General features: G+C 40.2%; 1 protein-coding gene across 1 annotated transcript in view; it reads right to left on the bottom strand.

Annotated features, from left to right (window-relative positions):
- The window catches only part of ctnna1 (catenin (cadherin-associated protein), alpha 1), a 78643-nt gene extending 65584 nt beyond the window's left edge, over positions 1 to 13059 (bottom strand). Inside the window, exons 1-3 of the mRNA XM_082506624.1 lie at positions 12705 to 13059; positions 11089 to 11206; positions 10654 to 10849 (exon numbers count right to left, since the gene is read on the bottom strand). Of these exons, the coding sequence (XP_082362750.1) occupies positions 10654 to 10849; positions 11089 to 11193 (301 nt within the window). The 5' untranslated portion in view covers positions 11194 to 11206; positions 12705 to 13059. The remainder of the gene's footprint in view (positions 1 to 10653; positions 10850 to 11088; positions 11207 to 12704) is intronic.
- Between the last annotated feature and the right edge of the window lie 1517 nt (positions 13060 to 14576).

Genomic DNA, 14576 nt, shown 5'->3' on the forward strand with positions numbered 1-14576 from the left:
GCCAAGTCTCTACCGGCCTGTATTTACTGCAGAATGTCTGCAGGTACAGAAGGGTGCAAAGGGAGCCACAGAAAGCAGCGGACTAGTGAGCCCCGTGAGACTTGCACAACAACCATACGGTGAATGACAGAGAGACGAAGCCAACAGCCAACTGTCATCTGCTACTGCAAGCAGACTAGGCGAGAGACCCTGAGCAATCCAGAGAAAAGACAGCTGTAGACAACTGATAATCCTTCCAAGGATTGAACTACATAAATGTCCCGAGTTCTGCTTCCTCTAAATGGATACTGTTGACCGAAGGTTCTCCTTTAGTCAGCAGATGAGCTGAACCTTTTAGGAAGGGGGAAAAAAAAAGTGCACCACTGTGTTTAAAACAAGGACAGTGTAGCATCCAGTCGAATTGAGAAGGCCAGAACTGATGGTTGTTGAATGACCTTTATTATTCCTTGCCGTGTATCAGACAACGAACCAATGTAAGAGCTAAACAAACAAACACCATATTATTCATGTAACACCATCTTAATCGCTCATTACGCTGGTCTAACGTTTTTTATTAAACTATATAATACATATTATGGATTTCAGATTGCTCAAATTAAATCATATACATTACAAACCTTGTTCCCCTGTCGACTGTAGCTAGAACCATTCGTTACCAAAATAAAAGCACAAACGTTATATTACGTGAATATGAGCTAGCTTTACATATCCGCCGTTACAGACAGCATAGCAAAAATGAAAACAGAAAAATAACCACTGTATACCAATTATTTTGTTTTCATAAAATGCCAGAAGCCCATATGACAACCAAGATGAAAATCTGATTACTTGCCCAGCTCTACCTGGCACATGCCTCATGAAGGCAGTGATTTAGAGATATGAGACACACATTCGTACACAGCAAGCCATGTATCACAAAATCTGCATAAAATGCTTTTCAGTGGGACTTCCAGTTGAGCTTTGATGGAGTAGGAAGCAAGTCTGGGAGCTCGCGCCAATTTTGATTAAATTGTTATTTATTCGCGCGTTTTGGCCATATTTCCAGTCCTGTTTTGGTTTGTGGATTGTCTTGTTGAGAAGTTTTACTCGGGCTGGCGTAAAATGGCAGCCAAAAAAAAAAAAAAAAAAAAATGTTAAAACCCGCAGTACTATTCAAACACAACTGAGGCCTAGTTTGCAAACCGCGACCACACCCTCGAGTGAGCCGTCGTCTCCTGCAAAGCCCCCCCACATGTCAAGCTAATCCTGATATTGAGGCTCTCAAGGTCGAGTTGCTGGCTTCACTGAGGAAAGATATCGCCGACATCTTTAAAAAGGAACTTCAGGATACTCTTGGTGATGCTTTGTCTACCATTAAGTTCGACCTGCAGGCGGTGAAGACGCAGCTGGCGATCGATAAAGCTGCCAATGGAGGTACTGGTCTGTCACACACGGACCAGTACCTCCTGTTCAACTCCCATCACCCTCTGGAACACAAACTTGGAGTAATTAGGACCCTACACCACCGGGCAGAACATGTTCCCTCTAAGCCTGAAGGAAAAAAAGAAGGAACACACGTGTAAAGGAAGCACTTAAAACATGCGGCTATCCTAAATGGGCGTTCTAAAAGTCAGCAAAGAGGCACAGAAAAGAAGATCAGACACCAGCGAGGAGGATAAGAAAGACAGACGCAACAACATTGTCATCCCCTATGTAGCCGGTGTATCAGAGAAACACAGGAGAGTTTTCTCCAAGCACGACATCCCAGTGTATTTCAGACCCAGCAACACGCTCAGACAAAAACTGGTTCACTCGAAAGACAAAACGCCAAAACACAGACTTAACAATGTGGTGTATGCTGTACAGTGCAGCGAGGAATGCCCAGACCTCTACATTGGAGAGACCAAACAGCCACTTCACAAGCACATGGCACAACACAGAAGAGCCACCTCCACAGGACAAGACTCAGCAGTCCATCTGCATCTTAAGGACAAAGGACACTCTTTCGAGGATGCCAATGTTCACATTTTGGACAGAGAGGACAGATGGTTTGAAAGAGGAGTGAAAGAAGCCATCTATGTCCACTGTGAGCGACCATCTTTGAACAGAGGCGGTGGTTTACGACACCAACTCTCTGCCATCTATAATCCAGTTTTGAGATCCCTTCCCAGACGCCTTAACGCCCACTCACATCCTGGGCCATCTGATCTCAGGAATTCGCATGATAAGGTGGGGCCAGGTTTCACCATGAACTCACCTGAAACTCTGGCTGATTGGGACCCACGCCCAGTTTCACACCTTGGCTCAGGGGATTAGAGGATCATCAGGGGGTCCTTTTGTCCCTCTGTGGGGGGTCACTCCCACTAGGTTTATATCTGGGACTCTCCACCATTTGACCTTAGAACTGAAGAAGCTTCTCGGATGAGAGGTGAAACGTCTTCAAGCAACTTAAAGAAGTCCAGACACTTTTCTTTGCAAGCTCCTTTGACTACGATGACCTGGATGACTGAGAATCTTCACAGACTTTTTTCTCTCAGGTCCACCAGTCTTATTCCAGGATTGATTTTTTTTCCATCGACAGAACTCTTAATTCATGTGTTAATTCTTCTGACTATTCTGGTATTGTAATATCTGATCATTCTCCTCTGCTATTGGATGTTCAGCTTTCTACCCATAAACATAGTCCTCCACTTTGGAGATTTAGCTCTCTCCTTCTGGTGGATAAAGAATTTTGTGAATTTCAAGCTCTATTGAGGAGTTCTTGTCCTTCAATCAGGATGATTCTGTTTCATATTCTCTGCTATGGGAGACTCTTAAATGCTACCTGAGAGGTCAAATTATTTCTTACTCTGGCCGTGCTAATAAAAAGATTAATGCCAGGCTTAAAGAACTTATAGCTGCAATTAGTAACCTTGATCAAAGTTATACACTGAACCCTTCTCCAGAATTACTGAAGCAGCGCCTTGATTTGCAAGCAGAATTTGATCTTATGTCAACCAAAGAGGCTGAGCACTTATTACTACGCAGTCGTGGCTCATATTACGAATATGGTTACAAGGCTAGTCGCTTGTTGGCACATCAGTTACGACGTCAGGCCTCCTCGCCTGGTTGCCCCTTGTCTCCCTTACTCTTTTTGCCATTGCCATCGAGCCTCTGTCTATTACACTGAGATCTTCTTCTGTATTCAGGGGAATCATCCGTAATGGAATTACACATAAAGTATCATTGTATGCGGATGACTTGTTATTATATATGACTGACCCTGCATGCTCCATCCCTGCTGTTTTAAGTATTCTGGAGAACTTCCGTTCGTTTTCAGGTTATAAATTAAATTTGGGGAAAAGTGAGTGTTTTCCTGTTAATACGGCAGCACGTCAACTTCAACAGTCCGATCTAACCTTTCGTCTCAGTCCATCTGGGTTTAAGTACTTAGGGATTAACGTGACTCGCTCTTTAGCTGGCCCTAAATCAGCAAATTTGTCTCCTCTTATATCAAGGATCACATCTGATATTCAAAGATGAGGTAATCTCCCCCTTTCTTTAATCGGTAAGATTAATGTTGTTAAAATGAACATCTTACCAAAATTTTTTATTTCAGTCAATTCCCTTATTTTTGCCAAAACATTTTTTTGTTTCACTGGACAAGATTATTTGTTCTTTCATTTGGGGAGGGAAGCCACCTAGGGTCTCTAAAACTTTGCTGCAGCGATGCAGATTTAGTGGAGGACTTGCATTACCTAATTTTTTAGCCTACTACTGGGCCGCTCAAATCCATAAACTTTGCTACTGGCTAAAATCTTCTGGTTCCTCGTGGTGTAAATTGGAGCTATCGTCACGTAAGGGCTCTTCTTTACCGGCTTTGCTCTATTCCTCTTTACCCGTAAAACCCTCTGTACACTGATAATCAGGTGGTTCTTAACACACTCAAAATCTAGTTTCAGTTTAGACATCACTTTAATTTTGTAATGCCGTCTTCCTCAGGTCCTCTAAGCGACAACCATTTGTTTCCCCCTTCACTTTTGGACTCGACATTCTCAGTGTGGTGTGACAAGGGTATAAAACAGGTCAAACATTTATATGTGGATGGTGTTTTCGATAGTTTTCCCAACTTGTCTTCTCGTTATAATCTCCCTATTACCCATTTGTTTCGCTATTTTCAAATTCGAAATTTTGTTGCCAAGTGTTTCCCAAATTTCCCGTCTTTACCTCCAGAACAGCAGTGGGAAACTACGTTATCATTTATTCCTCATCACAGAGGAACCATTTCGAAACTATGATGCTATTCTGTCTTTTAGCAACCACTCTAATGTTAAGCTTAAGTGTACATGGGAAGGAGAACTAGGAATTCGAATACATGAGGAGTCTTGGGAACAGGCTATAGCGAGGGTACGATCTTCCACGTCCTGTGCTCGTCTTGGACTCATTCAATTTAAGGTCATACACAGGGTGCATTTCTTTAAGTCTAGACTTTCTGAATTGTATCCAGAAGTGGAAAATAAATGTGATAAATGCCATGGTTCTCCTTGTCACCTTAGCCACATGTTTTTTCTGTGTCCTGAGCTACAAGGTTTCTGAACAGGGGATTTTGCTATTATGTCAACTGTTCTTGGGGTAACTCTTCATCCTTGTCCTCCGATTGCTGTATTTGGGATTCCTGTTCGCTCACTTACACTTGATTCCACACAAGAGGATATTATAGCCTTCACATGCCTATTAGCGAGACGTCTAATATTGTTGCATTGGAAGTCTGTTAAGTATCCTACTATTTCCCGGTTGCTTACCATTTCCCGGTGGCTTAAAGATGTTTTTTTTTTTTAAACTTGAAAAAATTAAATATACGTTGAGAGGTTGCACAGCCAAATTTTTTCACAAGTGGCAACCCATTATGCTCTTATTTTGCTAGTCTAGAGGTGTTGTCTGTTTAAATCTACTTCTGTTACTGTTATATTCCTCTAATATGTTTGATGGTTGTGTTGATCTGTGTGGGACTGGGGGGGGGGGGGGGGGGGTTGTTTTTTTTTTTCATATATATTAAGTTTATTTACTTAGGTTGATTGTATTTCGGTAACTGCAAGTACTGTTTTCTTTTTTCAATAAAAATATTTTTAAAAAAAATGCTTTTCAGTGCAATGAATCACTTTTTTGTGGTTCATTAAAAGACAAAAAAAGAAGAGTAAAAACACAATCATTAATAGTAGTTGCCGCCTACAGGGAGTGACCAATGACTGAACACATTTTGTTTTTGAAATCTTCATCTGAGATATAGGCATTTGTCAGCGTTTCTGGTTATACATGGATACACACACACACACACACACACACACACACACAAAAAAGGGAGGTCAAAACCACAACAAAAGGCTCGGTGTCTGCTCTGTCCAGCACCATGCTTTGTTCTACATTGGATGGGTTTGCACAGTTGACTGGGCACATAAATAAATTCTGTAGTCATGAACAAAGCAGGAAATCAGTAGTTTACTTCAGTGGAGACAAATTTAACCTCAAACTCTGAAAAAGACCGTAAAACCACCATCGTTGCCCCAGAAATGCGCAGCCACAAAAAGAAAAGAGAGAAAACCTGTTGTGTCTACCTTTCTAGCATGTGGTGCAGCTTTATAGAAACTGGAGAGGAGATATGACAAGCAGAATGAATAATTTTCTTTGGCCAGTGTGATGTGGAATAAAGATGAATGAAAATTAATTTAGCTGTTAATGTTTACCTTCAGTTATTAGGATCTTGCCAAACACTTCACATATCTCAACCTGATTATTTAGATAGCAGATCTATTTTTTATTTTTATTTTTTTTTTTGGGGGGGGGGGGGGGGGGGGCAGTGAAATATAGAAGTGCTAACACAGAAGCCATTTTCCTAGCTTGCCTGATGCATGCTGGAACTGACTGACTAGTTCTGAACAGTATCTATACTGTGGTGTACGTTATTGCATGGAAGCTTTCAAATTATTTACACAAAATGTAAATAAAGGCCATTATTACACTGTCACACATTTTACTATACAAGTGATTGTTTAACAAAAAAAACAATTCTAGGACAAAATCCTGCTTGAATTAAACCTAATGAATAAACCAAGAAAAAATTTTTTTAAAAGGCGTCTTCCCCCAAACTGTCAAAATTTCATGTTAAATTTCCATTTTGACAGAAACATAAAGGCAGTTAAAATGACTAATTTTACTCACCGTCTTCTAAAATTTCACTGTTCAAAGAAATTAACAAACAAATAAGCAGAAATGGACAGATTTAACACTTTGGGATCCAACGTGTCCCTTCTAGCTTGTAAAGGAAGATAGAACGTTGGAAGCAAAGCAGCTTGGCTGCTGTGTTCACACTAGATCCACGCTGCCAAAATACTGCTTTGTGGTTTGTTCAGAGAACCAGTTTTAAAAAGTTTATATAAACACTACAACGTCAAACAGACAAGCAAATAGACTTCCTCCCAGAAATGATACATTTTTTACTGTATGTGGCAAATGTAGAAAGCTTCAGTCATTCAAAGGCGCGTGTATCTCAACGGACAACACTGCTGTGACCATCTGTGAGCCAGAAGTGGCTGTGGCTTTAGCAGCACCACATCAGCAGCAACTGTCATATCATCAACTGGCTTCAAAACAAATCTACAGTTACAATAACTCAGTCTCCAATATACCACCAACAGTCCAAAAGATTCATTAAATAATCCCTGCAGATCTAAAATAGAGCAATACTACAAATACCTAAGAAAAGTGAGTCATAAATAGGGATGGGTACTGGTATCCGGTTCTGACATAAACGGTAGTAACCAGACTGAAAAGCAGCGCACATTTCGGTGCTTTATTTCGGTGCTTTTTTTTTTTCTCCCTGAGATGTCATACACTTTGAATTCTAGCCAATCATTTTACGTTTCCGAGGATAGTAGGCAGGTCCAGGTACATACGTTCTTTTAGAGCAGAGCTACAGATTAAAAATGCCCAAGGCCAAGCAGTCAAAAGTCTGGCTGTACTTCACAGCAAAATTTGCAAACTCAGCAGCCTGCAACAAGTGCTTTAAAGTGATACTGTGCAAAGGAGGTAAAACCTCAAATCCGATGAAACACCTGGCGACGCATAGCGGTTTTTTTAAAAGCCGAAAAATGCGCCGTATTTGATAGCTTGCTGCGAGACCTCACACCGAGCGCATCTACTGCGGGTGGGTTGCCTGTTATCGAACCCGGAGTTAGCAACATCCCCCAAAAACACGAAGAGGAGAGTCCTGGCCCCTAGCCCTGCCAGTGTAGCAGAAAAGATGACGGATGATGATGGCAGCAGCAGCCGTTCTTCTCTGTGTGAGTAGCTTAATGCTGTCCGTGTGTAATTTACGTTGAGTAGGCTAACCACGTTATTACATTAATGCATGTAAGGTGAACTAGCAAACACCGTTGTAGTTACATGCAGCTGTCTTCTTGTTTGATGGCAGATGCTCCCTTCGCCCTGGCCAAAAAAGCTAAAATGACCAAAGAAAAAGTGGAAAACAGTTAAACATGAGAGGTTTTTGGACAAAGTTTGTGTTTTTTCCCCCATTGATTAAGCACTGCTTCCAGCCAAGAGTGATATCATATATGCCCCATAGCTGCAGAAAAGGTTAACATTTTTTTCTTTTTACAAAAAAATAAAACCACACAAACCCAGCTGAACATGAGGTTTTTGGATCAATTTTGTGTTCTCCATTCTTTAAGCACCGGTTTGAGCACCGTTTAAGCACCGGCACCGTTTCAAAAGTACCAGTTTGGCACCAGTATCGGATAAAACCTAAACGATACCCATCCCTAGTTAAAGAAATTATTGAAACCTCAGATTAACACAAAGATGTTAATGTTTCCTGGGACATTTACTGAGACACTACTTGCTACCAATAATAACTTTTTAATTAAATTTAACAAAATCAACCATTTCTCTTGTAACTTTACAGTAATTAAGGTATTTTTAAAATGCACATTTGGAGTTTTTCTTCCTACTTCAGTGAAGCATTGTTTACTTAACTAAAAGTTGCACCACTAAAGGCATAACACACCACTCGCGCAGATTCTGCCCATTTTAGTCTGACAGAGCGAAAGCAGTTTGTGCAAATGATCGACAACACAAACCTCAAACACAGTCTGCTACACCCTTAGGATGTTACTCCCCCCTGAACAAAATCAATAAGGCCATTTTCAGGGGACAGATAGTGATCAGTGCTCCTTTAATAAACTTCCATCTGTTTAATGCTCACCTGCGGCCCACCAAGTGCATGATGAAATGATTAAAATGTATATCACACAGTAAGGCTCCAAAACAGCAGGACAACAAAGACACAGAGGGAAGGGCAACAGAGACGGAACAAGGACAAGAGCAGACAGAAAGGACTGAGTAAACAAAAAGTCTTTAAAAGGGAAAAGAGGGCATAATTGCTGCAACAACCACTTGAACATGCAATATATACAGAGTTTTTATTTATTATTATGTCAGTGATTTCTTTGTGTTTCCTTTTAAACAGCTGGTAATCCACAGCTGGGTAGAAAATGCTTTCTGAATCCAGGGTGGTTTTACCCTACTCAATGGCTATATTATCAGTCTAGGCACGCTCCACTGAGCAGCATGGCATAGCTGACAGCCAGGCCTAGGCACCAGCTAACAGTCACTGAATTCCAGCCCAGTGACAGCTTACCATAACTACAGTAACATTCCTGGGCACTGAGCACAGCACAAGCTATCTAGCAACATGTCTTCTACCTCCCAAATACTCAGAGCTGAGCTTGAGCAGGGGACATCTAACTCACTGGGCATCAAGGGGAAGGGGGTCAGAGGAAAAAAAAAAGAAGAAAAAAAAGAAAAGAAAAAAGGACAGAGCTACAAAGATGTCACTTCAGAAGGTGATAACAGCCACCCTCCAGTCATAGCTCCTTGGTCTCAATGGTCTCCTAGCGTGTCAAAAGACGGATATGATATACGGAAAAAGAGAGAGTCAATGAGACTTGCTGTGTGGTTGTTAAGATGATGGAACCTGCTATCGCAAGACAAATTGTAATTGCATTGGCTGGTGATTTTTATGGTGGATTCCTGTCTTGAGACTTGAGGAAGTCATGAAATTGAATTTGAAATGGACTGTGCGTGGGAGGCCTCCCACCAGGCAGGTGGATATAGCCATTTAAATAAATTTGACATCACTGGTGACATCTGCAAACTTTTTTTCCTTCTCTGGTCTCCGTGGCAACAACTAAGAAGGGAAGCATTCTGATTAAAAAGCGGGAACAACAGTGCACAGCTCATGTGTCACTTCTGCCATATGAGTTTGTATACCACTAATCACCCCAGTAAGATGACTAATTACACAGAATAACAGACCTCTCCACCAACACAAGCCTCCACAGATCACTTTTGACGTTATCTGCAATATCAGGGTTTATTCTGTAACAAAAAAAAAACGTTTTGGCCTTAGATAAAAGGAAAATGATCAGGGCTGTGATTTTGAAGTTTTTCCAAGCTAAAATGCATTTTGTTTATCAAAACAGTCCAAACCACAGGAAGTGTATTGACCTCTGTTAAGGCTGCTAACACACTCTTTGGCTATGTGAATCAATCAGACTTGTATACAGAGTCAAATCCAAAGACCTATTCTGAGCCAGGAAAAATCTTGAATACCGCCAACTTTGGGTACAAATAAACCTTACAGACTTGTACGCAGATCCAGGTGTAGGTGCAAACTTGTGCCCTGTCTCGGTTCTAACAGTGGGCTGTTAACGGGTACAGAAACCTTCCTCAACCCACTGTGCTAATCATAAAACCCCAGTTCCGCAGAGATGAGCACAATAATGTAGGGCCCAGATAGTGTGTGTGATATCACTCCAATGTTAGAAGAAATATAATAAAACTGTAAATCGGCATCAATCTTTTTGATGCTAACCATAACATAAATCTTCTAAATTTTCTATCATACAAAACCTCTTTTTTTTTTTCCACAACTGTTGATATTTGGCAATCAGTACAGAACGTGCAATTACATGTTACACCCTAATTTGTATACATTTTATGATTTCTGGCAAACACAAGATTTAAATTGGAATTTAGTTCTTCGTGTGAGTACTACATAGTTTATAGTAGACTGCTCAGTAAGGATTTTTAAAAGCCAAGAATACCCCACACACTACCCAAAAATAAGTTCTGAACATTAAGAAACAAGTAAAATAATACTGATTTGATGTTATGCAAACCTCTATAATATAACCACATCTTGGTATCCTTCTATAACAAAAACAAAGGACAAGAAACGGGAGGAAGCACAGAAAATACAACACTGAATATTGTGAGGTTGATTCTCAAGTTCAGATAACTGGGGAGTATCCTAACACTGCGCTAAGAGAACACGCAGGCTTCTCTGGGAAAAGTGGTTAAATTTGATCCCCACAGAAGGTACGGGAATGACACCATCTAGCATGAAATGAATCTGAACCATGTGCATGCTTAAACTGAAAGTCTATTAATGGCCTCATTGAAAAACCCATTTCTAAAAGAAATCTATCAGACTCAAACCATATTCTTATTTCAAGGATTTTTGCTGGAGTAGATGATGTATACATAGCTTATGGTTTATTTTTCATCCGTCCTATCTTAAGAGGCACTCTGTACAAGCATGAAGCCACACTGCTGCAATTCGTATTTTCAATATACCTTGCTTGCGGACATCTTCCACAGCAGCAGTCAGCTCATCCTTGAGGAACTGACTTTCCTTTGCAATCTTTTCGCCTTTTTCAAGGAAGTTCTCGGTAGCAGTCTCCACTGATGCAGCCAAAACATGGGCCTTCTTAGAGCGTCCCTTCCTCTTGTTAGATGGGCCTTTATTGCTGGTGTTTACCAAAGTGGTGACCTATGGCAGAGATTATTAGGATATTATATACCTGCCTACAGTTAATAAATTGTGATAAGTCTAAAAAAAACAAAACAAACAACATATGACATAGTAAGGCAAAATAACAGTTCTAAAATGGTGAAATGCAAGAATGAACCACAGGGGGGAAAAAACACTACATTTTTTCACTTTGCTGTTTTGTGAAATAAGATGTGTAAGGTGCCTCATTTTAATAATACTAATACTTGTTGTATTACCTGTGTGACCAGAGGCTCCAGTAGCCTTTCTACTGCCAGAGTACGGATCTCCAGGCTCTTCGGGTCCCATTTAAAGTTGATGTTTGGTGCGGTGTTGCTAGTCATGATGTCTAGTTTACTGGGTTTCAAAATAAATAAATAAAATAAAACAAAAAACAAAAACAAACGACAAATTAATTCTTCTGAAGCAGAAAATGTAGACTACAGAAAAAAATGGACATCTCTGTCCTTTGATTACTCAATATTTGCTTCCCTGAATGACTTAAAAGTTATAATTTCTCTTCACAAATCAAGATTTCTGTCAGATTATCAGACTAGTGTCTAGAACTCGGTGCATTAAAGAAATTATTAAAGTCCTTGTTAGAGCCAGCAGTGCTCCATTGCTTTCAGAATGAATGCCAACGGCAGAGCACAGCAACACAGTGGCCCAATTTCAATTTCTCTTTTCAGGCAGTGGCTGTGACTCCATTGATTAGCTATCAAACATGGAGGGGCAGGGATAATCAGGATGGCCCGAGGGCTGAGAGGCTTCAACTGAAAAGTTGGTCAGCTGTATTATGTGAGGAATTACAACACTAGCTATTAGCCTACATTACCAACAAAAGTACAAAAATATTAAGAGGGGAACATGGCAACCATGGCTTTCTAATTTTATAGTGAATCGTTATATATTAGAGCTATTTTCAGTTCTACTGTATTATTAACCACTTTTCTTCTTTCTAATATACACAGAGTTTCTACCCATGAGTTAACACGCAGTGAAACTGATAATGTTGTATTGAAAGAAAAAGTGTATTGGGGGGGAAAAAAAATAAAAAAAATTCTGTAAAGGTTGTTTGAGGAAGACGTCTGTTTGTCCAGACAACATGACGCATTTCCACTGAAAGCAACATTAAAATGCTAGTCATGAGACGAAGGTTAATCTGGGCCAGCGTGGGAGAAACTGCGTTCGACTGCTCTGTATGGGCGTGGTACATGTCGCAAAGTGATATCTACAAATCTCTGCAAATTAAATCGAAACCGTCTAGCAGGTTTGGGGGGGGTTTATGTACGCGACTTAGGCAAAAAAATAATAATATTAACGGTTTAAAACTGTCAAACTAAGCCATGTGTAGGTACCAAGAAGTGTATATAATGTATCCAAACAGGAAAAATTACGTAACAAAACAGAAACATGTTAACACTTGCTGAGAAGCACTAGGGTGGGTCAATCACCTGGTGTGCTAACATTAGCTCAACTTCCACCTGTTGCAAAAACTACCTAAACAAACGTCGGTTTTACCCCGTCAAAAAGCGTTAAGCGAGAATATACAAAGCAGAAGATACTCGTGTACACATTTAACAGCCAATAACTGTCCACCTCAAGTCATTTTCAATACTTTATTAACAGCAGGCTACAGGTAACAGGTAACCAGCTTAGCTTAGCGTAATGCAGGTTGCCTGCTGTAACACGGAGCTCTCCAAACACAGCGATGAGCTAAAGCTAATGCTAAGCGACAAACAACTGTTAGCCTGCTTTCTGCGAGAAACTTTACCGACGGCCCAAACAACTAGTCCACTCATTTTGTTTAAGTATTCATTGTATGTAAAGTAAGAAAGACTCGTTATATACTCACCGACAACAGTCCGCTAGACAAAGTGAAGTTTAAAAGTTCAAAATGGAGGAATGGGAATTACGGAATTCCTTGCGTCAAAAGTTCTCCTCCCGTTTCCTCGCCCCACGGACTTAGTTTAACTGCGCCGCTCACTCACGATAAACACTCCCTCCGCTCGACGGCTATACAGAAAAGTATCACAAGAGCTCCAGCAAGTCAGCTGAAAAGTTTCGGTTAAGAGAATTTCGATGGCGTAACGTATTGCCCAACAATAGATGAGGTAAAAGGAGGAGGAGGGGGCGCTGGGCGGTGACCAAGTTCCTGAACTTCCAGGCAGCGGGGAAGGGAGGACACGGGCCACAGCAAGTCCGTAAAACCAGGAGGTGTTTTAGGCGTGGCGCGCGCTGTGTATGTCCATATATGGATTAATTACTGCTTCCATAAAGGCAGGAGTAGGGAAGAGCTATTTAAACTGTTGGGCGAAAAAACAGACTTCTGACAGAGGATGGAAAATAAACTGCAAGTAGTTATTATGAAGAAATCTGATTTTTAAATATGACATTTGATTTGAGGGGATTTTCAGACGTGACATTTTGTTGTAATAGTTTTTGTTTTGTTTTTTCTGCCAGGATTTCTTCGACATTCAATCGTAACGGCTAAACTAGAAAGCCATAAAAAGATTTACTCTTCTTAAGTCTGTCACAACAGAAAAAATAATCATTAAAAAACAGTGAAATTCTCCGTGAGCAAATCAGTTCATTATCTCGTATTATTGCTAACTCGTGTATTGGACCTTTGTCTCTTTACTTTCCTCTCTGCACTGCACCACTCAGTGACAGCAATGAGGCGGTGTCGATAACAAACTCCAAGGTTTAAGGTTATTACCACAGGCAGTGGCTCTTTTGTCTGTTGCTTATTTTCTTACTGTCTCTCTGTGTGTGCGTCGCTAGCAGAATGTAAAACAGAGCCTTTTCAAACTGAAACCTTCTTTTTGTGAAGTATCACGAAGACTCACAAATAGCTATTTGCGTTATATAGTGCTGTGCAAAAGTCATTAGAATTCTGCAAACTCTGTTTTTTCCTTATTTACTGTACTTCTATTTATCTTAGCACATATTTCATAAAACATAAATATGCAAAACTAGAGGGGTAAATCAAAACTTTTGCACATTTTGTACCTTCTGTTAACTTGCTGATTATCTTCCTTTCAGTTGATTTAATTTTTAATTTTAACTCAATTTAGAGCAGCTCGATTTGTTTTAAACTAAAATTATGTTTATCTTTTGTTAATGCTAATGGGTTTTACATGTTAGCAACTCTGTATAACAGAATCCCCTAGGGAAAGCCAGCTGATGTGGCATCAGGTGCACAGACACAATGGGCACATTGAAGCGCCATTTATTCATTTATTATTAATAAATAAACATCATATGGAAACACTGCAGGCATTCAAGACAAGTAAATTAACCAGCATATCTATATCTAGAAATGCTTTGTGGATACGCAAACATGTGCAAATTCAACTCTTACAAGGTCAAGAGCAAATATATCTCACATATGTCGTGGACTGAGACATTTGATAAACATATTCAAGTGCTGGGTATTTTGGTTCAGGCTTGATGAAGTGTGAAAGACATAAATAGATTATCTAAAGAGGCCAGGTGCCACCCCTCTAGCCTCACTTTTCTAATTCACACATACACGCACACACGTATAGCAGTGGTAGCTTCAGTGCTTGGTTCTTGGTTGTATAGAACTAGCTGCAGAGCTGGCAATTAATAGTTTATTAATTAAGTTCAATCTGTATCCTCCTAATGTTATGTGTGTTTATGGCACAAGACACCTCTTAAAGAAATACAGTACTGTGAAAAAGTCTTGAGTTACCCCTCATTT

This window comes from Aulonocara stuartgranti, assembly GCF_965226115.1.
Source record: "Aulonocara stuartgranti genome assembly, chromosome: 2".
Classification (NCBI taxonomy): domain Eukaryota; kingdom Metazoa; phylum Chordata; class Actinopteri; order Cichliformes; family Cichlidae; genus Aulonocara; species Aulonocara stuartgranti.